This window comes from Tenrec ecaudatus, chromosome 7 (assembly GCF_050624435.1).
Source record: "Tenrec ecaudatus isolate mTenEca1 chromosome 7, mTenEca1.hap1, whole genome shotgun sequence".
NCBI classification, from domain to species: Eukaryota; Metazoa; Chordata; class Mammalia; order Afrosoricida; family Tenrecidae; genus Tenrec; species Tenrec ecaudatus.
In genome coordinates, this window is record NC_134536.1 from 98,008,030 (window position 1) to 98,034,723 (window position 26,694).

Sequence of the window (26,694 nt, forward strand, 5' to 3'; positions counted from 1 at the left end):
CACACCGTCCTGAGCTATGTATTTAAATTTTTTTCAAAACAATCTTATCATCTTCAAAATACTCTCCAGTACACTTAATATATTTGTCAAATCTGAGATTCCATTTTTGGAAACACTTTTCAAATTTATCTGTTTGGATAGCTGACCGCATCTCCCTTATTTTTTTCTCCATCTCTTGTAAGTTGTCAAATCACTGTTATTTCATGTCCCACTTCATTTGTGGAAACAAAAAGAAGTCGCATAGCATGAGGTCAGGTGAGTAAAGTGCGTGGGACAATGCATGTTGCTTTTTGCCAAAAACTAGCACACTGAGTTGACTGTGTGAGCAGGTGCATTGTCGTAGTGGCAAAACTAGTCCCCCGTCTGCCACAAATCAGCCTTTTTTTGTTGTACATGATTACGCAATCTTTTCATAAATTCTAAATAGAACAATTGATTAAGTCTGACCTGGTGGAACAAATTCTAAATGCACTATCCCCCTCACATCAAAAAGACAAATGAGCATCATCTTGATTTTTTATTTCACTTGACAAGCTATTTTTGGGTGAAGTGATGGATTGGTGTTTGCTTTCAGGGTCGAAACTAGCACCATGTCTCATCACCAGTAATGACCTTGGGAGGAACGTCTGGGTGCTTCAGGGCTGTTCTTTAGAAGCACAGCATGTTCGAGTTGATGCTCTTTCCGGCTCAGTCAGATCCCCCGGCACACATTTCACAGAAACAATTCTCGTTCCCACACCTCCCATGGAAATTCGCTGAGCCGAGCTCCCAGACAGTCCGGATGACTTCCCCATCTCTTCAATGGGCCATGGGCTTCGAACACAGGTGCGTGATTTTCATCCATTCAGGATGTTGACGAATGTCCAGAACAAGGTTTGTCATCAAATCGACATTTCATCTTTTTGAAACGAGAAATCAACTCCTACACTTGAGTTTTCCCCATAGCGCTGTCCTTGTAAACGGTGTTCAACATCACAACAGTTCCTACAGCACTTTTCCCATGCAAGAATCAAAATGTCACAGTTACATGCTGCTCTCGTAAATCAGCCATCACCAAAAACGAAGTTCAAGCGAAACTGCTTTCAAGAAAAAGTTCACTGTGACCAGAGAGAACCTTCCCAGGCACTGCCACTGGGTGCACTAGTTCAGTGAGTTGCTCAGTGTTCACCTAGTGAGAAATGTGTACTACAAAAGGTCTGTGTAGCGGAGATTTTTCTGATTCAGCAGGGAGGGGGGTATCCCTCACACATATGTGTTTTCAGAGTCTAACATGTAAGTAACATCTTTGCATGGTTTTAATAGTCACGGAATTTTTCTGCGGCTGGAACTATCGTTTAATCTAGAAGAAACTGTACTTTGCTTCATTCAATACATTACCAAGGATAGTTAAACATTTCATTTGGGTGACTGCACTGACCTGCTGTGTACTTGTCAAATTCACAGTGGTTCGTTGTTTAAGTAAAAGCGTTTCTGCATTTACTTATGTCTTCTGCTGCTGTTGAGTCCATGCATTGTCATATTAAAATAAGTATTATTTTATTATAAGTGCCTATACTATCAGTTCTCTATATGAATTAACAAGCGGGCCTCGAAAAAATTTGTGGAAAAATTTAATTAAAGTTTAATGCAATTTTTCCACAAACTTTTTGAAGCCCCTCATATTTGAAAGGATTTTTTATATAGACCATATCATTTACAAAACATTTGCTATTGATATTAAAGATGGACATAGTAATGAACCATCACTTAAAAAGGGTTAGCTGAGGTCCTTAAAGCTGTTAAAAAATCAGATATTCTATGTATTCCAAATGTTATTTGGATTCTCCCTCTAAACTTTTATAACAAAACATTAGCACCAAATTTAGAATTATAATGTCAGATTATGACATCATTTGGATACTGGTGGAATGAACTATTTTATATTAAAAACTAAGCTTTTACCTTGGGGAAAGCATTGACATTGCTTATATGAACCTATCAGGGATGAGAATCTGCCCAGTATTTAATTGCTAATCATGCACTTTTGACTGGGTTTCTTTTTATTCTGTGGTGACAGAGGCTTCCTACTATAATCTACCTGGATTTTAGATTTGACTCTGAGTTGTACAGCATTCTCCATAGGCCACATCAAAAGCATCTGATTCAGGAAACAGTAAACAGGACTTAACCGTAAACACACCCATTGCAGATTAAAGGAACTGCACTACTTCCTCCCTTGGACTGCGGGCTGTAAAGCCCAAGGAAGAGAAGGTGAGAACCACAGCTACCCCAAGGCCATGGGTATGGGTGTCAGTAAGCTTCCTTCAGACCTCTTGATTTGGAAGCTGGCCAATAAGAGGCAACTTAAGACCACCTTCTATTTGCCACCTCTGTATGTTCTTAGTTTTTGAGATAGGTCTTAGTTCTGCAGACAGAGTCCTGCCTTAGAGAACTAGTGCTATTCAAATGTGTACCTAATATCTAACCCCCACTGATTTCTTTACCAAAAAAAAACCCTAAGCTAAAAAAAAAAAAGACTTTATGACTTAACTACTGTCTTGGCCCCACAAAAAGAAAAATGAGTTATATCGTTCTCTTTATCTAATAAAAAAATAACTTGAAATATCCTTCAATAAGTAAACTTACTTTTCAAAAAAAAAAGCACTCATACGCTATCTAAAATTTTTCAAAACAGTACATGAAATATTGAAAGTGGGAAATGACATACGGGGTCATTTTGGGTCTTGTTCCATCATTTCTGTGAAAAGAATATACTTTAGTTAATACCACAAACAAATGATTGTGAACATTTTGACTGTGAGAATTTGTTTTAAGTACTTCATTTATTTTAGAACTCTATTATATTTACTCTATGTATGAGAATTTTAATATATTTTTAAATCTTGATTAAAATTGATTAGAAAATGAATTAAATTGATTCAATTCAATGGAAATCAAACAAAAATATTATATCTAGATTTAAAAATTCATATGTAGTGATATTTTAAAAAATCAAAAATGTTACTTTAAATAATTTAAAATCACTTTGTATGAAGGATCACGTATGCCATAGAGTGAGATAAGATTTTAAAATATACTACAAATGTGGAAAATAATTCTTACTTATAAATTACAGGATGAGAATCCACGCTGAAAAAGTAACTTAAAATTATTTATTGCAGCAGATCCCATGTATTTATTTTTAATCTGTCACAGAACCGAGCAACTACATTTTAATACAATATGTTAAAAAACGGTTTATTCCGAGTCCTGATTAATCCGCTATTGAGAGACTCGTGCTAGCAAAGATAAAGATGCGTATTCTGAAACATTCTGACCACAGTGCACCACATTATCAAGCATGAAACTGCGCACAGAACATCACCGTGATAAAGTGCCACAGCCTGTAGCGAGGTTGTTCTTACTACTTAGTTGGTTCTGACATGTGGCAATGCCAGGTGCAGCGTACACAGAGCACAAAATAACCATGAGGGTCTTAGGAAGAGAGTCCTTCTGAGCTGCTGAAGGGTCAGGCGGAGCTCTGGGAAAGACTTAAACAGCCATTCCTGGTTCTCCTAAACCACAGGAGAACAGAATCCTTCTGCCTGTCAAGGCCAGAACGTCGGAAATAGATGCTAATTACTTAGTAACAGGCTTTCCCAGATAACCTCTCATTAAAGGTCCTAAATGGTCCACACTTTCTCAGACACCACCTACCCTGGGAGTAGCACACCTTTTTGAAGATAAAAACTGGTCTGCCTAGGAGCCATGTGGCTCCACTGAGCCCCCAGCAATGAATGTCAACCACACTGAAGTCAACCCTGTCAAACGCAGTGCTTCCTCGGAGAGTCACACTTACGGCGGCTAGAGCAGACCCGCCTCATCGGGTTTCCACGCGAGTACTATTTATGGAAGCATCATACCACATCCTTGTCCTGTGGGAGGTTCAAGGTGTTGATTTCTCAAGTAGTAGAGAGGAGCTTTCATCACTGCATCACTGCATGCCTTACCCCACTGCCATCTAGTGCACGCCGACTCACAGCGGCCCTATCGATCAGAAGAGGACTGGTTCCTTATGGTTTCCGAGGCTGTACATTTTCATAGGAGCAGACAGCCTCACCTTACTTTCATGATACAAACAGTGGGTATGAACCACCAACCTTGTCATTAGCAAGTCTATGCTAAGCACACTGCTACCAGGGTTCCGTCAAAGTCATAAACCAAAACCAAACACACTGCCATCCAATCAGCTCCAATTCACCACCACCCCAGAGATCTAAGCACCTACGAAGCTAAGGGACAGCAGCGTGAAGACTTTCATGACAATGAAATGCTAACAGGCCAGTCATCCAACTCAAATCCAAACGTGGATCGTTATCATATTTATATTATATTTATATTTCATTTATTTGAGATGGTCAAGAGTTAGAATCAACTCAGAAGCAATTAACAAGAGCAATCTAAAGTGTTTTCAGTACATTTTCATATACAACTGAGACCCTCAAAAAAAAAGTAAGAGGAAAGCAAACTATTTCTGTTGTCAAGGAACCCTAGTGGCGTGGTGTGTTACACATTAGGGCGATAGGCACAAGGTCAGCAGCTCAAACCCCCTGCCGTACCACAGGAGAGAGATTCGGTCTCAGAAACCCCCAGGAGCAGTTTTACCATGTCCTATGGGTCACTGTGAGTTGGAATTGGCTCAGTGGCAATGAAGGGGTACTTTTGTTTTCCCTAAAGTAAAACTAAATCAAACTCACTATCAAGTCAGTTTCAACTCATAACAACCCCATATAGCAGAGCAGAACTGCCCCATAGGTTTTTCAAGGCTGTAAAGTTTACCAAAGCAGGTTTCTTCCCAAAAGTAGCTGGTGGGTTCAAACCAGCAACTGCCTGGTTAGCAGTCATGTGTTTAACCACAGTACTGTCTACACACTCACTGCTATGGAGTTGATCTAACAACAACCCTTATAGAGTTTCTCGGGCCATAAGCCTTTACAGGAGCAGACAGCCTCATCTTTCTCCCAGGGAGTGGCTGCTGGGTTGGAATCACCAACCAGCCTGTCAAACCAGTGCTTGACAGTGCCACCAAAGCTCATTTTGGTACCAGGGCTCCTTACAATCTAACCACTGCCCTGCAATTAGAAGCCACGAGTTTCCTTTCACAAGGAAATAGTTCCACCTACTGGTTGTGCTTCAATTATATTTAAATTCTGAAAAGCATGGTTACAGATATTCAGATTGATCTCCTTAGATACATATACACTCGCACATACAAGGATCCCACAAACTAATTTTTCTTTTTTTTTTTTGCAGTGTGTATATAACTAAACAAAACACTATTATGTCCATTTTTAAATAATGAAGCAAAAAAAAGAATAATGAAGCAGACACAGTAAAACTTTCCTATAACTTTCAACATCCACAATCCTCCATACCATTCTAAAATACAAAGACAATGGAAAAAACAAAGGAGACAAAATATTTCAACATGCTTAATCACTCTTCTGGGAAAGGACAATCCATTTATTGTGAGACACAGAGGAGGGATTTACCCTCATTTTAAATGTTGGGATGTATACTGTCTTCAGCACACAGTAGCACCTTGGCATTAGGAAACTCATAACCTCAACCTCAAATAATTTAAACTGCATTATACTAGATCCACTTACACCTATACCAGTGTATGACAGGTATGCAAAAGTTGTATTTCTTTCTATTTAATATTCTCAGAAAATTTCAGCATAGAATTTGCAATGTTTTCTGAACAAAGGGCTTGCTAACTGAAATATCAATTTTAATTTTCAATAGCTTGACTCTGTGATGGAAAAGTAAATGTTCAATGCATGAGGATATGTAAGAGGGTAAAATAATTTTCAAATACTTCTCCGAGAGGACCTAAAGAACATGACTCCCCCCACTTTCCTTTCACATGGAAATGAGAAGCAGAGAGGTGAAGAAAGCTACACAGAGGACCCCTGCTATACCACGCCCAAGGACCCGAGTACCTCCGTAGCGCTGGGTCGGCCTGGCCTTCCTCAGTAATGAGCTCCGCTTCACTCTGGGCGATCCGCAGGGCCAGCTCCCGGTCCCGCCGCTCCTGTTCCAGAACGGCCTGCTGCTGAGATTCCTCCTCCCGCTGTCTGGCCAGCTGCTCCTCCACTTCAGCCTGCAGAGGGCAGAGAGCCAATTTCACCCACAGACCTCTGCTTGTTTACTTGATCATCATAATTATTTTTAAAAGAAGAGTCCTTTATTAGAGAATACCAATTGTTCAGCCATAATCTCCTTAGTCCCTGTCTCATCTAAATTAAGATTCATGCTCTCAAACCATCTTCTGCTTTCTCCTAACCAACTCCAAAATAAGGTAGAGAGACCACAGCTTGGACAATTCAAATGAGTATCTCAAGCACCATTGATATTCTAGGTATCACTAAGACTAGGAAGAAAGGCCTGGAAATCTACTTCAGAAACTCAGCCAATGAAAACCTTAGAAATCACAGAAACTGTTCAATACAGTACTACAAAATGAGCCCCCGAGGGTGAGGTCCAAGTACTACGATAGGGGCCAAACTCAACCCAGGGATACATATGGCAGCCAACTAAATAGGAAGGGAAAAGGTGTGTGTGGAGGGGGGGCGGGGGGGGTGGAATGGGACACTAATCCACCCACAGGAGAGGGAGAGAGAGACCAGGCTTCAACCCGGTACACCAAGATGTAAATACAACATACTGGCATGTACCAGTGAACTAAGAGCGAGGTCTGCGGAGGCAGCCCCAATCCCAACTATGTGGGCTGCACCCCACCCCCACCCCCAGGAACACACTTCAGAGGACAGTGCTGAAGCTACAACTTGATGAGAAGGATACGTCTGATCAGAGCACATGGGAGCAAATGCCGGGGGGTGGAGTGGGAGGGGAACACATCCAGGCCCACCAAGCCCCAAGGATGATATTCCTGCTCAGAGCAGACAATGCAGAGAGAGGACCAGAGGGACGGCCCCACCACGATGTCCCTCACTGAACCATAAGGCTACGGGGAACAACCCTGGGGACACAATGCAGGAATTGTGCCTGATCTACCCCATCAGACTGGGGCAAAACACCAAGGGCATTCAAAAGAGCAGGGAAGCAAAGCGAGGAATCCCTGGGGAATACTGAAAATAGACTTGGGAGACAAAGTGTGGAACCCCATCAGACTCCACTGGAAAACACTCCTAAAGGTCAAAAAATAGACTTGCAACTATTTGTCGGCTTTTCCTTTTTTGTCATTGGCTTTCTTTTTGTTGTTATTCTGTTTTGGGGGGTTTTGTTGTTATTGTTTTGTCTTCCTTTGTTGTTTTGTTCAGTGTGATAGTTAAGGTTTATTGTGCCAACCTGGTCGATAAACACATGTGGAATTTTAATTGAAGGGCTGAAAGCAGTGAGCTTCGCCTTTCTTGATCTCTGGTCTCTTATTCTCTGGTGGTCAGAGTAGTGTGTGGCTGCCTTAGCCAGTTCTTTGCCTCAGCTGGCAAGGCTCACTTCCTGCAAGACAGCCCTGAGGAGAAGCCACATGGACCTACCCTGATACAGCTCTGGGTGCAAGGAGACCTCTGCCAGCCCCATGGAGCCCCCTGCCAGCACTGAGATGCTTATAAGCTCACTGATTCGGGTTTCCTTCTGCATTCCGCATTATTGCGTGTGTTTTGTGAGTTTGAAGACTACTTTGTGGATTGGTGTCAGACATATGGGCTAATGTCAGACATATGGGCTTGGACTGAACTGGGTTGGGATTCTTGCATATTGTACACTTACCTTTTATATTAAACTCTCTCTTATATACATGAGTTTCTGTTGATTTGCTTCTCTAGTCTACCCAGACTAACACATTTGACTTTGTCTGGGTTTTGCAAAGCTTAATAATGTCTCTGCATGTCTATATAGATAAGCAGGATAAACAATTCAGAGGCAAAAACAACAAAACTGATGGTTCCCGAGAGATACGGGAAAAGCGGAGGTGAGGGAAGGCAACCAACCCAGGGACAAGGGAACAAGTGAATTAAAATCAATGGAGAGAAGGACGTAGGATGCCTAGTGGGGCGTAGCAGCAAGGAATTAGTAAACCTGAATAAAGGCCGAACATGACAGTGGGACAAGAGGAAAGTAAAAGGAAACAGAAGAACCAAGAGGCCAAGGACAGTTATAGAGGTCTAAATATATGCATATTCCGAGATGTGAATGTAACATACTGACATGGACAGGGAACCAGTGGAGAGGTCTGAGGTGCCAGCCACAATTCCAACTACATGGACACCCTCCCCTCCCCCCAGAAGAATTTATTTCAGAGGACAACACAGAAGCTGCAGCTCAGGGCGAGGGACATGTGTGATCAGAGCACATGGGAGCAATTGAAGGGGGAAGAAGAGAGAGTGGAGCACATCCTGGCCCACCAAACCTAGAGGACGATATCTCCGTTCAGAGCAGCCAATCCACAGAGAAGACTACATGCCTGGTGCCACTAGGAGACACGACATCCCTCACTGACCAATAACCCTACAGGGGACAACCTGGAAACACAAGGTGGGAATTGCGCCCAATCTGATGCCATCACACCAAGGCAAAACACTAAGGGCATGCAACAGAACAGCAAGGGGAACAGAGCAAAGAAGTCCCCAGGGAATACCAAAAACAGATTTTGGGACCAGGGCATGACACCCCATCAGACTTGACAGGAGAACACTCCTAAAAGCCAACAAACAGACCTTGTACAGGCTTTTATTTTTTGTCATTAGTTTTGTTGTTTTGTTTTATGTTGTTGCTTGGTTTTGCTGTCTTGTTTTTGTGCATGTTATTTTCTCCACAGGTCTGTCTAAATAAGATAGGCTGGATAAACAATCTGGAGGAGAAAACAATGGGACCAACGGTTCTGGGGGGACATGGGAAAGAGGGAAGTGGGAGGAAAAGAAGTGGTGTTAACAAACCCAGGGACAAGGGAACAACAAGAGAACCAAAATAGGTGGTGAGGAGGGTGTAGGTGGCCTGGTAAGGTTTGATCAAGGGCAATGTAACCGAGAGGAATCACTGACACCCAGATGAAAGCTGAGCATGATAATGGCACAAGAGGAAAGTCAAAATTAATAGAGGAAAGAACTGGGAGGCAAAGGGCATTTATAGAGGTCTAAATAAAGGCATGTACATATGTAAATATATTTATGTAAATATATAATTATAAGGAAATAGATCTATATACATATATTTATATGTTAAGTATTAAGGTAGCAGAAGGACATTGGACTTTTTACTCAAGTACTCCCTCAACACAATAACACTTTGTTCTAATAATCCGGCATTCTGTGATGCTCACCTTCCCAACACAATCGCTGAAGACAAATGGGTGCATAACCAAATGTGGTGAAAAAGCTGATGGTGTCCGGCTACCAAAAGATATAGCGTCTGGATTCTTAAAAACTTGATGGTAAACAAACTGCCATCTAGCTCAGAAGCAACAAAGCCCACATGGAAGAAGCACACCAGTCTGTGTGATCACAAGGTGTCGAAGGGATCAGGTATCAGGCATCAAAGAACAAAAATATCTTATCATTGTGAATGAGGGGGCGTACAGATTGGGGACCCAAGACCCATCTGTAGGCACTGGACATCCCTTTACAGAAGGGTGGCGGGGAGAAGACAAGCCAGTCAGGGTGCAATGTAGCAATGATGAAACATACAACTCTCCTCTAGTTCCTAAATACTTCTTCACACACACATACCCACTATCATGATCCCAATTCTACCTTACAAATCTGGCTAGACCAGTGGATATACACTGGTACATATAGGAACTGGAAACACAGAGAATCCAGGACAAATGAACCCTTCAGGACCAGTGGTGAGAATGGAGATATCTGGAGGGTAGAGGGAGGGTAGAGTGGAAAGGGGAACAAGGATTTGCATATAATCTCCCTGGGGGATGGATAACAGAAAAGAAGGTGAAGGAAGATGTCAGACAGTGTAAGATATGACAAAATAATAATAATTTATAAATTTTCAAGGGTTCATGAGGGAGAGGGAGTGGGAAGCGAGGGGAAAAAATGAAGAGTTAATACCAAGAGCTCAAGTAGAAAGCAAATCTTTTGAGAATGATGATGACAACAGATGTATAAATGTGCTTGACACAATGGATGTATATATGGACTATGATAAGTTGTACGAGCCCCAATAAAATGATTTAATAAATACAGGCATGGGTACATATAGATATAAAGGCTGCAGATTGACATGGGCCTCGACTCAAGTACTCCCTCAACATTAAGAACACCTTGTTCTAACAATCCAGCATTATGTGATGTTCACCTTCCTGACACAATCGCTGAAGACAAATGGGTGCATAAGCAAATGTGGTGAAGAAAGTTGATGGTGCCTGGCTATCAAAAGATATAGTCTGAAAGGCTTGAAGATAAACAAGTAGCCATCTAGCTGAGAAGCAACAAATCCCCCATGGAAGAAGCACACCAGCCTGTGTGATCAGGAGGTGTCAATGGGATCAGGTATCAGGCATCTAAACCCAGAATAAAATCATACCCAATGTGAATTGGGGATTGGGGGGATGCTATGGAGCAGAGACCCAAAGCCCATTTGTAGGCAACTGGACATCCCTCACACAAGTGTCACAAGGAAGAGATGACCCAGTCAGGGTGCATTATACCACCAAGGAAACATACAATTTTCCTCTAGTTCTTTGGTGTTTCCTTCCCCCCCACTATCATGACCTCGATTCTACCTTACAAATCAGATTAGACCAGCGCATGCACACTGCTATAGATAACAGTCCGAAACACAGGAAATCCAGGATAGATAAACCCCTCAGGGCCAATAATGAAAGTAGAGATACCAGGAAGATGGGAGAAGGTGGGGGGAGAAAAGGGGAATCAATCACAAGGATCAACATATAGCCACCTCCCGGGGGGACAAACAACAGAAAAGTGGGTGAAGGGTGACAGAGGACGATGTAAGATATGAAAATAATAATCTATAACTTATCAAGGGTTTATGAGGGAGAGTGGGGAGGGAGGGAGGAAATGAGCTGATATCAAGGGCTCAAATCGAACGGAGATGGTTTGAAAATGATGATTGCAGCATGTGTACAAATGCGCTTGACACAACAGATGATTGTGTGGATTGTGATGAGATGTAAGAGCCCCAATCAAAGTATTTAATTAAAAAAAATGAGCCCCTGAGGTTGGAAGGTCCTAACAATACACCACAGCCGCAACAGTGGATTCAAACACATCAACAATTATAAAGATGCAGGCTGGGCAGCATTTTGCTACATTTGTACATCCTGGGCCAGGGGCACCTTGGTGGCAACCAAGGATAACAACTAGATAGACTATCAAAACCAACACCTAGACATCACGTGCCAGAAATGTTAAGTCGTGGATCTGCTTTTTATTTATTTATTTATATTTTATTTTTAACAATTTATTGGGGCTCATACAATTCTTTTCACAGTTCATATATATACATACATCAATTGTATAAAGCACATCTGTACAGTCTTTGCCCTAATCATTTGTTTCTCTTTTCTTCTTTTACATTTTATTAGGGACTCATACAACTCTTACCACAATCCATACATATACATACATCAATTGTATAAAGCACATCCATACATTCCCTGCCCCAATCATTCTCAAGGCATTTGCTCTCCACTTAAGCCCCTTGCATCAGGTCCTCTTTTTTTTTCCCCTCCTCCCTCCCCATTCCCCCCCCTCATATGCCCTTGGTAATTTATACATCGTTATTGTGTCATATCTTGCCCTATCCGGAGGGATCTGCTTTTAGAAGATGTTCTGAAAGTCAAGACAAATACATGATCTGTTACTCTCAGACACAGGACTTTTTTTAAAAATGTGAGCATGAAAAAATTGGAATTCTAATTGGTTAATACCAATAGCTACAAAGTTTTTAAAATTATTTTTAAAAATAAGTAACTTTGTTTCAAATGAATATTCATTTGACATTCTACTAGGTAATCTAATAGCAACACAATACCAAAAAACTAACATTTAGTGAACTAGATACTACTCTCAATGCTCTGACATGTCTTAACTCACTTAATGCTCACATCTACTCTTTATCCCCAGTCTAGAGAGAAAGCCACCGCCCAAAGGGTCCTAATTGTGACTCCTGCAGTATCACATTTGCGCCAGTGACCGAGCAGGATGTGGACTGACATCCTTTCCTCCCTAGTCCCTGCCATCGCCACCTCAGAAAGTGCGTTTGCTCTCAGAAATAAACTAGTGATGGCTTACTTAGTCCACCAAGTACTTGTTTGCACGTCTCCTCTTTTAAAACTTGGAGACTATTTTCATACCATCTAATCCAATCATTTAACAAGGGCACACCTGAATACGTTTTTCATCATCTTCCCTTTTCTTTCTCTCTTCTTCTTCTTGTTTTCTCTTTGCTTCCATCTCAAGTTTCCTAACAACGATAGAAAACTCTTTAAAATGCAGTAGAAAATAAGAAATCCTTTGGAAGGCAATAAAACAATTACTAAAGAAGGGTTATGGAATGGGACCCACCTTAGCCTCCTGCTCATATGCATTACCAACACATTTTGAATAAAATAAACTCTAACTCTACTAACAGTAATTTTGCTAAAAGAAAACAAATATAATTAATTATATTCTACAATTTTTCAAACTGCAGATTGGCTTGGTTACAAATCCTAGCAGCAAGCTCCTGATTACATGTGCATCTCTCACTCCTTCAACTATAAAACCCTTACATTTTTTCAGTCTATCCTATCGTGAAGACTTCAAAAAAATTGCTAGCTTTTAAACTATAGAAAAATAGTAGTACCTTTCTCTCAAGCTTACAAAGTAAGATGTAAGCAAGAACTTTTAAAAAGAACTTAAGAAATCCTCAGGGAAAATTTGGGTTACAGTTGGTTTTATCCTTCTTATACAATAGACTATAGTCTCAACTTTTAAACCTATTCAAAGATTAATTTTTAAACAGAAATATTTGTTTTTAAATAACAGTATTCATGTCACCCCCAATATCAAGAGTTCACTATTCTGGACATGTGCCCGTCGAGCGGCCACGCGGGGAAAGCCTTACATCCGCCTCTCCTCCTCCTCCTTTCTCCGGCGGTGCTCTTCTTGCTCGCGTCTCTTTCGCTCCTTTTCCATTTCTTCCTGAATACGTCTCAGCCGTTCTGCCTCCTCTTCCTGCTGCTTTTTCTTCTGCAGTGCGCTCAGGAGGTCCTCTGAGCTTTTAACGAGTGCATCATACTCTCTCTGTATTTGGTCCCTTGTCATCATAGTGGACTTACAACAAAAGAAGAGCAGTGTGCTTTAAAAGCCATCTCTTCACACAATCATTTAACCCCACTGGAGAAAGTAACAAGTTCTAGTTTTTTAAACACCTGAGATTAGCTATTTCAGTTAGGTGTTTACTACTCTTCAGCAAAATGTTCGAATAGTACCAAAAAGTCTTTGCGAAATTAGGAACGCCATCAAAAAATAGCTGGTTGGCTTACTTATGTTAGTATTTAAGCTTATAGCTGGGTGACTTTAATTGATAATGGCATTGAATAAACAGAGACAGCCTCTGATTCGTAAAGTCATCAACATTATCTGCAGCACTAGGTCTCACCTTTCTGATACCGCGACCCTTTCACACAGCTCCTCCTGCTGTGGTGACCCCCAGCCCCAACCATAACATTATTTTCACTGCTACTTCATCACTGTAATTTTGCTACTGTTACGAATCAGGTGACCCCTGTGAAAGGGTCGTTCAACCCCCAAAGGGGTCACAACCCACAGGTTGAGAACAGTGTCTAGTCTTCTTTCTCCGTTCTTCTCCCAGAACAGTACTACAGTCTACATAAAAATATTTGCAAAAATATTTGCAAAAAATAATACTAGAGGCTCACATTAAGGCATTTTCCTATTCCAGCTAAATCTAGTGAACCGAGAATGTACAAGTCACAGTTGACCAATGGTTTAACACTCAGTTGCTAACTGAAAGGTTGACAATTCCCTGAAAGTTCTATCACATCACAAGGTCACTATGAATCAAAATCTACATGATGGAATCTAAAAATAATAAAACAATCAAACACTCATGTTTTTATTATATAAAAACATGAAATGAGATGGAAAATGTAAGACCCTCAAATGCAACTTTAGTAATAAAAATTAAATATAATTCATAAATAAGCACATAAAATTTTAATCTCACTAGTAATCAAATAAGGGAAAAACATTTCTTTAAAAAGAGGACCCATTTTTCACATAAAATTTAAAAGGAAAAATTAATTGCTACCTTTTCTAAGTCACTGCCACTGAGCTGATTCTGCCTCACAGCGCCCCTATGGGACAGAGCAGAATTCCCTCGATGGGTTTCCAAGACGGTGGATTTGAACTGATGACCTTGCAATTATCAGGGCAACATATAGCCCATGACACCACCAAGACTCATAGCAGTTTAAATAAATTATGTCATATTTAAGAATGGTGGTAACTCCACTGCCACAGAACCACGCAGCCTCATCTTCTCCTATGGAGAGGCTGGCGGATTTGAACTGCTGGCCTTGTGGGTGGCAGCCCAATATCTAAAACACCCATCACCAGGGCTCCTTATTTTATAACATATAGAAGGTATATAACACAAGACTAAATGTTGATTATGGGACACAGGTTAAATGTTGATTATGGGAGGAGCTACAAAAAAGTATGAGTAAGTAAAATAAGCTAAATGTGTTGGTGTGGGGGGATTTAAGTTCTTTTGGATGGTTTTATCCAAAGTTGCAATAATATAATATTTATTTTATAATTTAAAAATTAGTATTAGGAAAGCAGAAAGCATCAAACAAAATAATTTTGGTCATCAAAGAATCGAGAGAGATTTCAAGATTCTTGACCTGTTTATTAGCTTCTGGTTTTCCATCATTCAATGTGCACTGATTCTCAGTTGTGATTATGAAAAGCTTATAAGCAGAACATAATATTTAATTATTGTTTGGGATACTAATTACTATTTGAGGACTAAAATCTTTCATAGGAGTAAATGTGAACTCTTCCTTTTTTTCTTTTTATACTGGAAAATTTTAAACATAGAAAATACCATATACTCCACATCCACTTGTCACCATATGGAATTAATACTCATTATTGATTTATATCTTTAAAAATAGAAATTTTCTTATAAATTTCAAGGTAATGAACAAAAGATATCATATTACATTAAAAAGTGAACATTGTTGGAAAAAAGGTGCATACCTTAATTTTAGCCATCAAAGCATCAATAGAAATTTCAAGATTCTTGACTTGTTTATTCACTTCTGGTTTTCCATCTTTCAATGCGCTTACTACTTCGTTAAATTTATCAAGTCGCTTTTTCAGGGTGCCCACCTTAACCAGGCCATCAATGCTGTAAAGATGTTATGTCATCAGTTTAATTTTTATCATTTAATATGTTTTTAACAAGGAAAATGCTAAACAATGTAAAAACTCTACTTATTTTTCCACTATTATTCATTTTTTTCATATCTCTTGTTAAGGATCAAAAGAAATAACCAAACATGGGTGTGAATGGCATCAATGCTCGATCAATGGAATTCAAGTCTTATATATTTAGAATGACAAAATCTTAAAACTCAAATTCTAGACTAACAGAAAAATGATCTAATTTCTTGGAAAGCTTTCAAAATTAATAGTTGCAAGTTTAAAACGTGCAAATGCTGAACAGCTAGCTATGTAGTGCCAACCAAAATTCAAACCCACTGTCATCAAGTGGGTTCCAGCTGATATCAACCTTACATAGTTCTTAAGAGCTATATATATAAATAAAACTTAAGAACAATAGACATATAATTCTTTACAGGAGCACACAGCCTCATCTGGCTCTCAATGGCCAGATGGTGGGTTTGAACTGCCAACCTTATGGTTAGCAGTTCAATGCCTAACCCACAGTGGCACCAGGCCTCCAGATAATTCCTATAATCTTAAAAATATGGTCAAAATATTAATGAGTTAGTGAGAATATGTTTTAGTAATTCAGTAATCAGCCTCTAGCAATATCGCTTTGGCAGACATCAGGAAACTCAAGTCACTAAGAAAGTCAAAATTACCACTCTGTAACCATTCACTTTAACCCTTTATGTTACATTTCTGTAAGTCCTTTTGTAGAAAATGAGGGAATGAACTAATTTCAAATAAATATTATTAATAAAGACTATTTTCTCTTTCCACAGAGGACACGAGAAAAGAGAAAACTTCTCGAGCTTCCCGTGGCACCACTGTCGGATGAGGCAGTTCCATCACGGCACTGTTCATCATCTCACCGAGGTTTGTGTCTCCGCTTGCAAAGCCACATTCGAACAGTTTTCTGCATTTTGATACAGGCCTCCGCTCGATATTTTATTTTGTTTGTCACTGTATATGGATATAATAAAACACTTTAAAACATGCAGTTTAAGTTAGACATCAATTTACAAAATATACACATTCACTTACAGAAAGTTATACTCAAGTCAAAAACCCACTGCCCTAAAGTTGAGTCCAAATTCTGGTGATCCTATTAGGCAGAGTAAAAATGGAATGTTTCCAAGGTTGTTCAACATGTTACAACAGACAAGAAAATCAAGACCCAAGTTAATTCCTTATATTTAAAAATAAAATCCTGGATAAAACGTACTATTTTTAATTGCCATTAAGTTAATTCTGTCTATCTGACAGATTCACATTTTAAATACATCCCTATTAGACCCTGCTGGTTCCCAAAATCTCCTGAGGAACATCCGTTCATGAAACATTAATAGGGTATGCTTAAAAAATAGACTCACTCAGTCTATTAAGTTTAGAAATGGCTATATCCTACTCTTCATCTTACAAATTCATAATGAACACATCAAATGGGGCATATGAGATCATTCTGTACTAGAGGGATCTATTCAATTTGCTACCCAGAATTCTCTAGAGTAATCTGAACCTGAAATATTTCTTTGAGCAACCTAGGAAGATGCCTGCCCAGTTACTGCCTTCAATATTGCTACCCGCAAGCCCAAGTGAATAGGACAGCAAAGGCGATTTCAGACAGTGTGTTTAAATACAACATACAAAGGAAAAAGCGTTGAACAATAATGACTTGCATTTATATTTTACTTGGAAAACAATGGTGGGGAAAAAGAATCTCTTTGACCTTTACTTGTTTGTTTGCTTCTTTTACATTTCCTGTTTCTCTAAATTCACCAGTGCTTAACAAAGGCCCCAGTGATAATCTGTGCTTGTAGCATGCCTTTCCATTGTAGATGTTGGTAGTCGCCATCCAGTCAACTTGACACCTAGCGACACCAGGTGACAGCATGGAACTGCCCCAAAAGGTTTTCTGTAACCTCTCAACTAGCACCAGCGGGGTGGGTTAAAGGAATGTAACTTTTTGTGCGACCAGCACTGTTCTCAGTGCTGTCATCTGTATGAGAGTGAGGGGGCAGACTAAATTTAAATGAAGCCTCTGATTACCACATTGCAAAGATTTCCAAAGGCTAAAGGGTGTTCTAAAATTACTCTGTTCTTCCCCTTTATTTTGGATCATAGTTAAGTAGTTGCCATGACCTGATGGAAACACACACAAAGGCAGTTCTGCCCAGGCTGTCAGAGACCAGGGGCGGAAATCGCTGATTAGAGGGAGAACACTCTACAAAGGCAAACTGCGGTCAGTGTGAGAGCCACTGAAACTGCGGTGCAAGAGAGCACGAGAGGCTCCAGCCAGCTGCTGGTAACAGAGAAGAAAGACTCCACGATTTAGAGGCAGAATCAACAAGAGTCTGTTCAATTGTGAACTCTGAATGACTGTCTATTGATGGTGATGTTATGCGTGTGGAAAAAGAAAGTCTGAGAGATCAGTGGATGGTATGGGATGGAGGAAGAAAGAGAAGATCAAGACATCAAGGGTGCTGCGACCTGATGAAAACTGCCGTTCCTAGAATACATTCAGTCCCTGGGCAAAGCAAAGTTAGCCTGGCTGCCCAATCATAGGTTGATGGTTCAGGACCATGCAGAGTTGCCTCTGCAGCAAGTCCTAATTATCTACTTCTGAAAAATCAGCCGTTGAAAACCTCATATAGCTTAAGTGTCTGACACTCATGGGTCACCAGACCCAGAATCACCTCCAGGGCAGCTAGATGGTCATAACACATTCAGATCAAGTGAGAAATAAACTCTCTGAAATGCACACATGAACATAGCCTGTAATGACTAATGTACCACGTACTACATGTGAGGTGCTGCTGAGGATTCAGGGACCCAAGGAGCAGAAAGGCAGCCCCAGTCCCCCTGCACTCACAACTGAGGCAGCTTTCAGCACTCCACTCTCGGCCATGCAGCCCAGTCTGACTCAGAGCAACCCTCCATAATAGAGCAAGATGGCCTCTGTGGGTGTCAGACTGTCAACTCTTCACAGGAGTAGAAAGCCCATCTATCAGACTGCAGTTAGCAGTCCAATGAGTAATGCAGTATGCCACCTGGACTCCTTTGCAGCACCCACACACCAACTCGTTCCCAAACACGGAGAGCTCTCGGTGTGAAAGAGAACACCTACATTTGATGACTGAGAGTGAGCACCACTGAACTTTCTTCCAGCGACTGCAGGTGAGCCAGTGATTGACTCTCTTCACCAACTCTGCTAAGTGGTCAGGGTCAGACTTCATGATCTGATCAAACTCTGCAAACTAGGAAGCAAAATAATTTAATATCAGTATCAAAGGATAAACTGTGTTTAAATATTCTCATAAACAGAATAGATGGAACATGAAGCCCAAATTGTGAACTTCCTGGAAATGCCCACATGCAACTGACGCAGGTGCAACTCCAAAGGTCTGAGAACAGCCAGACACTCTCGGCTACTCTGTGGCCTTTCCCCTCTGTCTTTCTGTTTCTGTGGAGACTGTTACTATTAACTAGCAGATTTGATAACAAAGTTTTCAAGAAAAAATGAAATGAGCTAATTAAGAATGAATCAAAAAGCCACTATACTGGTAGCTTTGATTTTGGTCTCCCCATAGTCTCAGACATCCTTTATTGTTTATCAGTAAGTGAAGACAAGCTAAGCATTATCAGATAACACAATTATTTTGTCTCCCAACCTCCACCCACGTTGCAATCAGAGGTATGAAATTGCTAGTAAAAGACAACACAACTACTCTAGCTAAAGGTTAATAATAAAATGTCCACTGTCTAAACACAAAACTATGTACTGAGCAATAATTTCTATCACTTCTCAAATTTCCCACTTTAATATTAAGGATTCCATAAAGCTATCAACTTCCTGTCTACTGTTTGGGTCAAAATTAAATATAATGAGATTAAAGATCTTTGGATCTTTACCTTAACCTTCCAACTTATCTTTCAATTGTTGACTCTTTCTGGACATGAACAATATCAACTGTTTCCTCTAAAAGCTATTAATTCTGACTTAATTACTGTAGCTCTGAGTTAACAGAAATGCTGGTTTTGTGAAAAGCACATAGAACACCTAACCAAGGACACACGTGTACATCCTTATTCTCTTCATGTTTCCCTCTGAAGGAAGCAGGATGAGTTCTCTGACATACGAAGATTCACAGGAAAGTACATGCATTGGTAATGTAGAGTAACATTTCATCTCATGCCCCAAAGTGTGAAATCAGTTATTTATTATGATTACGTCAGACTTAAATGCACTAAAGATATTTGATGATTCTGTCAAAAACAAGAATGATCAACTATTTAAATATAGTAACAGCTATTTTTAAATTTATGAGACTGAAATTATAATTATTCAGTCCACATTAAAGAAATTAGGAATGTTGAAAAATACTACTGATTGTGAATAGAGTTCAAAATTATCTGTGTTATATATGTTTATTTATGAGGTATTCTAGAACTTTCTTGCAACTCACTATGAGGCCCTGGATATATTACAGCTCTAGGGTTGTATGTTAGTCTAAAAATTAAATGTTGCATACCAAACTCTGTGTGTGTGTGTGTGTGTGTGTGTGTAATTCTAGGATTTGAAAGAAGCTGGCACAAAATTCAGTCCAATATCTTATACTTTTCTGTTTGCACAATGAAGACTCAAGAATATTATGAAATCTTAAATCATTAAAAACAGAGTTAATGTTTTTAAAGCCTTTAAGTATGTTTGAAATTAAGTATTTCTGATTAACTCTTAAAAAAAAAGTAAATGAAGTACCCAGAGTCTGACACTTACAAAGCTGAGTAACAACAAAAACCGCAGAGAGAGTATTACACCTTGTAAACACCTCCCAAGGAGGAAGACTATGTGCACACATTTTGCTCATGTATGTTTTTATGCACGGTGTCAGTCACCATATGATTTAAAAACAATACAAACAACTAAATATTTTAAAATATTCACTAGCATTAACTTGTCACTCTTTATGACATCCAATTTCAAACAAAAATTTGTTTACCTTGCCAGGTCGAAAAAATACTTTTGTTAACCCAAACTTATAGTCAACTTCATTTAAGCCCAAAGCTTTAAACAGAGCCTGAAAAGGAAAATAATAATGTCAGAAGGTAACTAATTAACAGGACAGACAGCTTATATAACTCCAGAAATTTCATCATGGATGGATTTTACCTTACAAAATAGTCTTGGGTCCAATCTTGCAAGCTTGTCTGGCATGTATTTTTTATACATGTTATAGAGTTCATGAAATGAAGCTCGTGAGGGAAAACCACCCTGCATCAGGTCCAAAACAGACACCATACCTAGATTCATAAACAAGCACAAATCGTTATTTATACTGCACGGAAATCCAATCACACTTCATTAGTGATCAAACTATTACAAAATGAGATTCACAAAGGGGAAATTTAAAGGAATTACCAGCAATGCAATATTACATAATAAATGTTTTTATATTCAATACACCCCAACTTATCCACTGCTTGAATCTTGAGGGCAGTCAGTGGTGGTTCAGTAATAGAATTATCTCCTTCCATGCCCAAGACGTGGGGTTCATTCCTGGCAAATGTAGCGCATGCCCAGGACCATACATGTATCAGTAGAGACTTAGGTACTGCTTTGATACTAAACAAGTTTCAGCAAACTAGAGAAGAAGCCCCAAATCTATTTCTGAATATCAATCAATTAAAATCACAATATCATTATTAAGCAGGTCATCGTTTGAATCAAGGGCCATCTCAGCAACAGTAGCTAACGACAAAATTGTAATAGACAAATTTCTATTAGAATCAAATGTGACCACTTTCTAGGGGCAGAATGCTAGCTCCTAGAAATCTAGCAGACTTTGTATCTCTTCTTCCACCAGAAACTCCCATGGCACAACCACATGTATAAGGCAAAGGCCTGCTTCAGGTCACTCGGGAAGCCCTGAGGTTGAGAATAAGATTCCTGACATTGTCAGGTGTCAACACGTCATTTCCAACTCACAGGGACCTTATTTATGCACAACAGGATAAACCCTGCCCAGTCCAAGGCTATTTTAACGGAACTTGTTTCGGTTCATTGTTGCAACCGCTGTACAGATCCATCTTGCTGAAGGGATTCCTCTTTTTCACTGCCCCCCTACTTTACCAAGCATGATGTCCTTCTCCCAAGACTGCTCTCTTCTGTAACATGCCCAATGCATGTAAGACAAAGTCTTGGCATCCCTTTCTCTTCAGAGCACTCGGGCACGAGTACAGAAAAATGGAGAGGGCCGAAGCCTTCAGAAAAAGCAGGATGCTGGCCAATGGACAGAGTCACGGAAAAATAGTGAGCCTCGAATGCAAAGCTGTGACTGAGGAAGGTCAGAATGTGGGACGGCAAGAGGGAAGAAATGGTAGTCTAGCCAAATGCATATCAGCTTCACGGAAGCTGAGGGCACTGTATTTACTGTCTACAGTTTTCTAGAGAAGAGGTTGAGTAGGAGTCATGGGACCATCTGACCTGAGGTTGTGATGGGAGAGTTCAGAAAGGGGCTCTGCAGAGCGGAAACACAACGAAGCAGCCCACGGAGAGGAGCTTGAGGTTTGTAGTTAGCTTTTACACATTTCATTTTAGTGATGTAAAATTGTTTCAGAATAAACCCAGTGTTGCTCAAGTAATTTTCAAGCAGCATTTTTAAATCATTTTATTGGGGGCTCATACAACTCTTATCACAATCCATACATACATCAATTGTATAAAGCACATTTGTACATTCGTTACCCTCATCATTCTCAAAACATTTGCTCTCCACGTAAGCCCCTGGCATGAGCTCATTTTTCCCCTCCCTTCCCACTCCTCTCTTCCTCGTTGATAATTTATAAATGATTATTTTGTCATATCTTACACTGTCTGACGTCTCCCTTCACCCACTTTTCTGTTGTCCGTCCCCCAGGGAAGAGGTTATATGTAGATCCTTATAATCGGTTCCTCCTCTCTACCCCCACCTCCTCCACCCTCCCAGTATCGCCACTCTCACCACTAGTCCTGAAGGTACCATCCGCCCTGGATTCCCTGCGTGTCCAGTTTCTATCTATACCAGTGTACATCCTCTGGTCTAGCCAGATTTGTAAGGTAGAACTGGGATCATGATAATTGGGGGGGAAGGGGAAGAAACATTTAGGAACTAGAGGGAAGTTGTATGGTTCATCATTGCTGCACTGCGCCCTAACTGGGTCATCTCTTCCCTGCAACCCTTCCATAAGGGGATGTCCAGTTGCCTACAGATGATCTTTGGGTCCCCACCCGGCACTCGCCCCTCATTCACAATGCTATGATTTTTTGTTTTTTGATGCCTGATACCTCATCCATTTGACACCTTGTGATCACACAGGCTGGTGTGCTTCTTCCATGTGGGCTTTGTTGCTTCTGAGCTAGATGGCCACTTGTTTACCTTCAAACCGTTAAGACCCTAGACTTTTATCTCTTTTGATAGCTGGGCACCATCAGCTTTCTTCACCACATTTGCTTATGGACCCACTTTGACTTCAGCAATTTTGTCGGGAAAGTGAGCATCATGGAATGCCAGTTTAGTAGAACAAAGTGTTCTTGCATTGAGGGAGTACTTGAGTGGAGGCCCAATGTCCATCTGCTACCTTAATACTAAACCTATAAATATATGCACATAAATCTATTTCCCCATCCTCATATATAAATATATTTACATATGTGCATGCCAGTATTTAGACCTCTACAAATGCCCCTTGCCTCCTAGTTCTTTCTTCTATTTCCTTTTACTTTGCGCTTGTCCCACTATCATGATCAGTCTTCATTTGGGTTTCAGTAATTACTCTTGGTTACATTACCCTTGACCATGCCCTACCAGGCCTCCTACACCCTCCTCACCATCGATTTGGATCACTTGTTCCCTTGTCCCTGGTTTGTTAACACCACTTCCTTTCCCCCACTTCCCCCTCTCCCATGTCCCCCGGAACTGTCGGTCCCGTTGTTTAAGCAGTATATTTCTCATAACTAAAGTAAATACAAGATAAAGATCTTGTTGCCCTTAGAGAAAAGATAGTTATAAACTATTTGAAAACACTAGACCTAATAAGATGTATCTGAGTTAAGATAACTGGCCTATATTATAAAAGTATAGAAATACCTGAGCATTGAAGTTGAGACAAAATTTGAGCGCCTTCAAAGTGATGGCTTGTCATTTTTAAATTGGGTTTGATGCAACGAATAAAGCTTGCTCCCTGAGGGTACAAAGATATTTTTGAGATAACCAATTATTTTTCCATTTCTATGAATAACAGATACTTGCAGAGCATGCCATCATTAACACATGAAACTCTCAAAATAATCACTAAGGAATCTAACATTTTAGTAGTATGTTTTTATAATTAATAAAACATGGAATGAGTTTCCGCATGATATATATTAGACATTTTATTTATGCTTTGAATGTTAAACACTGCTATTGGTAGAAGGGAGACCTTTCACGGTGCATTGTTTGAACTTATTTAAACGATGCATTTCACAGGCTGACGTACATGGGATTTTATTTTGGCTTCCAAAATATTCATGTGCCATGTATTTTTTTATAAGAAAATACCCCTTGATAACAGAAGTATAACTTGAAATCATGATCCCAAAGGTGAACCATCACCCACTTCAAAGTTTTGTTTGAAAAAGACTATTTTCAAAAGCATAAAGGCATTCATTTGAATCAGTGATCAATCACATCAAGCTGAATGAGGCAGAGAATACGGATTACGTGGAAATGAAACTGAGGGCTCTGGCTAATACACTACACAGCCAAAAATTGCTTCTCTTCAAAGCAGTCACCTTGCAAAACTGTACAGTTAATTCACTGCTAACAGTTTCAGAACACATCTTAGAAATGAGTTCTGCTATAAATCACAGAAGTATCCTTAAGGTGTTAGAGCAAGGAGACACTGGAACGAACTGAGTGGCCCCGAAGCAAGGCCAGCACTAAGGTACAAGCAAAACCACGTGGCCGGCAGAAGGGCTCTGAGAGGAAGACTATACTCAGTGAAGCAGGTCTCGGACAACATGTCTTTAACTTGGGACCCCCTCATTTACACCCGCCTCCAATAGGATCCTCTCAATTGAAGAACATTTGATGGGTTTTACATATTTACAAAATTATTTGCAATTGCATATTACTTGTCCGTTCTACTGAAAAGCCTAACAAAATAATAACTCTTTTAAAATGCAACTTTTGAAACGAAAGAAAGGTAGATAAACATGCATTTCTGGGCAGCGCAGGTTTACTGGACTTATATTTAGGTAATCACTCATAATAGCTTAGGAACACCATAAAGCAATAAAACAACAAATCCTTTTAAATATACTCACAGTACTTCGAAGTTTATCCAGAAGCAAATTTAACTGTGTCTGTAAAATAAATCAGTTCACCATTTCAGAAATTTGAAGTGCCCAATGACATCACTTAATATGTATAACAATTATAGAATAAAATGGCATGCCACAACAACCACATACAACATATTACAATTTGGCAACTTCCGTACAAGCTCTTTAACAAACAACCTCATGCAAAATGGCTAGTGTAATGTCAAAGCCAATAATGTACTATAGTTAGACGTGTATGATTAAAAGATAGAAAATTAGCAATTCTAAAAACCATTCATGCTTACTCACAGGTGAGGTGACTATGGGAAACATGCACACACAGTGGAAGAACTAACGATGACTACCTGTTTGACTATGTGGCAAGCGAGGCGCCGTCTGAGCCACATGCCATTCAGGATGAAGTCACTAGCAATCTACACGAGGGCTGCTCCTATGACTTAGAATAAATAATACCGCCCTATCTAGCTACAGAAACTCTTTGCACAATTCAACTATTTTTCATACTTGGGCAATTTCCTCAAAATAACATTTGAAAATATATATTTCAAGCTACTATGCTGCCCTGCTTTTAATAATATTATCTAATTATAATTTTCCCAAATTCAATACATTAAAGCTATTTATTTACTACTCTGCAAAGTGAATTAACTACATAAAATTATTTTATCAGGGTTTTATACTGATGTGCTCAATGTGCTACTTACAAAGGAGGAATTAAGATGTTAATTCTTAAATTATCATACTGGATTTATCGTGTGTTATAATTAATAACAAATATAGGTGACTTTTAAGCTTTCCATGGATATTATTGTGTTTAATTTTAATTAAGGATATATTATTAGTCTCCACTAGAGGTGAAAACACTGAGGTCCGGGAAGGTAAATAGCTTTCCAAGATCATGGTGCTAATAATGGCAAAGACAAGACTCCAACACAGCCTAACATGAACGCTTATCCTTGATACTACAAGACCCTTCACGCACGAGAGCGCAGGATTAAGTTATAAAAATGGAATGAATTCACCATTTTAAAAAAATTACGTCATTTAAAAATCTTATCTATCTGGCCGGCCAGCATATACAACTAGAAAGAAAGCACAGAGCTGCATGAAAAGAAAACCACTGTCACCAAGTCCATGCCCCTTAATACACAGACTAAGCACAGTACCCTTCAAAGCAAGGGAGAGAAAATACACCGGGGTCGGAGCAGCCGCAAAAATAAACTAACAGCAACTAAGAAGAGAGCAAGAAAGACAATGACCCCCAAACAGGGGCCAAGGACCATGCGCATGAGGACAAACAACTGCCTTCTGCACCTCGTGCTGTTAGTAATCGACTTTTAATTTCAAAAAAATACAACATCCATGTTTATAATCACTGATTAATAAAGATTTCCATCAAAAGAATTACTTTTTCTTAGATACTGGCAGCTATGTTTCAGTACGTGGAAAAAAACCACTTCTTTGGAAAACTTTTTGTTCCCACTGATGTTGGGCTTACTAGGTTTTACCGTTAACAGCTAGTCTGGATTGGCTTTACTGCTCCCTGCAGCTCGAGCAGGTGAAATGTTTTATATTAACGTCTGCTTTAGCTCTCAGCAGTGTAACATGTGGTAAGATGTTTAATGAATCAGATCCATTTCATGCAAATTGCTATATTTAAGCCAATCTCTTATTAAATGTTTATGCAGGAAATTTAGACGATTCAAATAAGAGAAAAAGTACAACTCATCAAAATAAGTAGGTGCTCTTAAATAATATAATTTATAATAAAAGTTAAAGGGTTTCAATTTTATTTCAAAAGTTTTCTTGTATGTTTATGTTTAAGATTAAAACCATCAGTTTTTATAATCTGATTTTTCTGAGTAATTTACAATCCATTTAAACTCC

The 26,694-nt window shown here is 39.6% G+C and overlaps 1 protein-coding gene across 2 annotated transcripts in view; it reads right to left on the reverse strand.

The window, feature by feature from the left end:
• MYO6 (myosin VI) overlaps positions 1–26,694 on the reverse strand; it is a 172,449-nt gene that overhangs the window by 17,729 nt on the left and 128,026 nt on the right. For both annotated transcript variants that reach the window (XM_075554867.1, XM_075554868.1), the window contains 10 exons: positions 24,790–24,828; positions 23,570–23,663; positions 20,614–20,744; positions 20,444–20,521; positions 18,571–18,700; positions 16,316–16,406; positions 15,252–15,402; positions 13,087–13,295; positions 12,366–12,444; positions 5,985–6,145 (listed from right to left, as the gene is read on the reverse strand). In XM_075554867.1, coding sequence (XP_075410982.1) covers positions 5,985–6,145; positions 12,366–12,444; positions 13,087–13,295; positions 15,252–15,402; positions 16,316–16,406; positions 18,571–18,700; positions 20,444–20,521; positions 20,614–20,744; positions 23,570–23,663; positions 24,790–24,828 — 1,163 coding nt within the window. The remainder of the gene's footprint in view (positions 1–5,984; positions 6,146–12,365; positions 12,445–13,086; positions 13,296–15,251; positions 15,403–16,315; positions 16,407–18,570; positions 18,701–20,443; positions 20,522–20,613; positions 20,745–23,569; positions 23,664–24,789; positions 24,829–26,694) is intronic.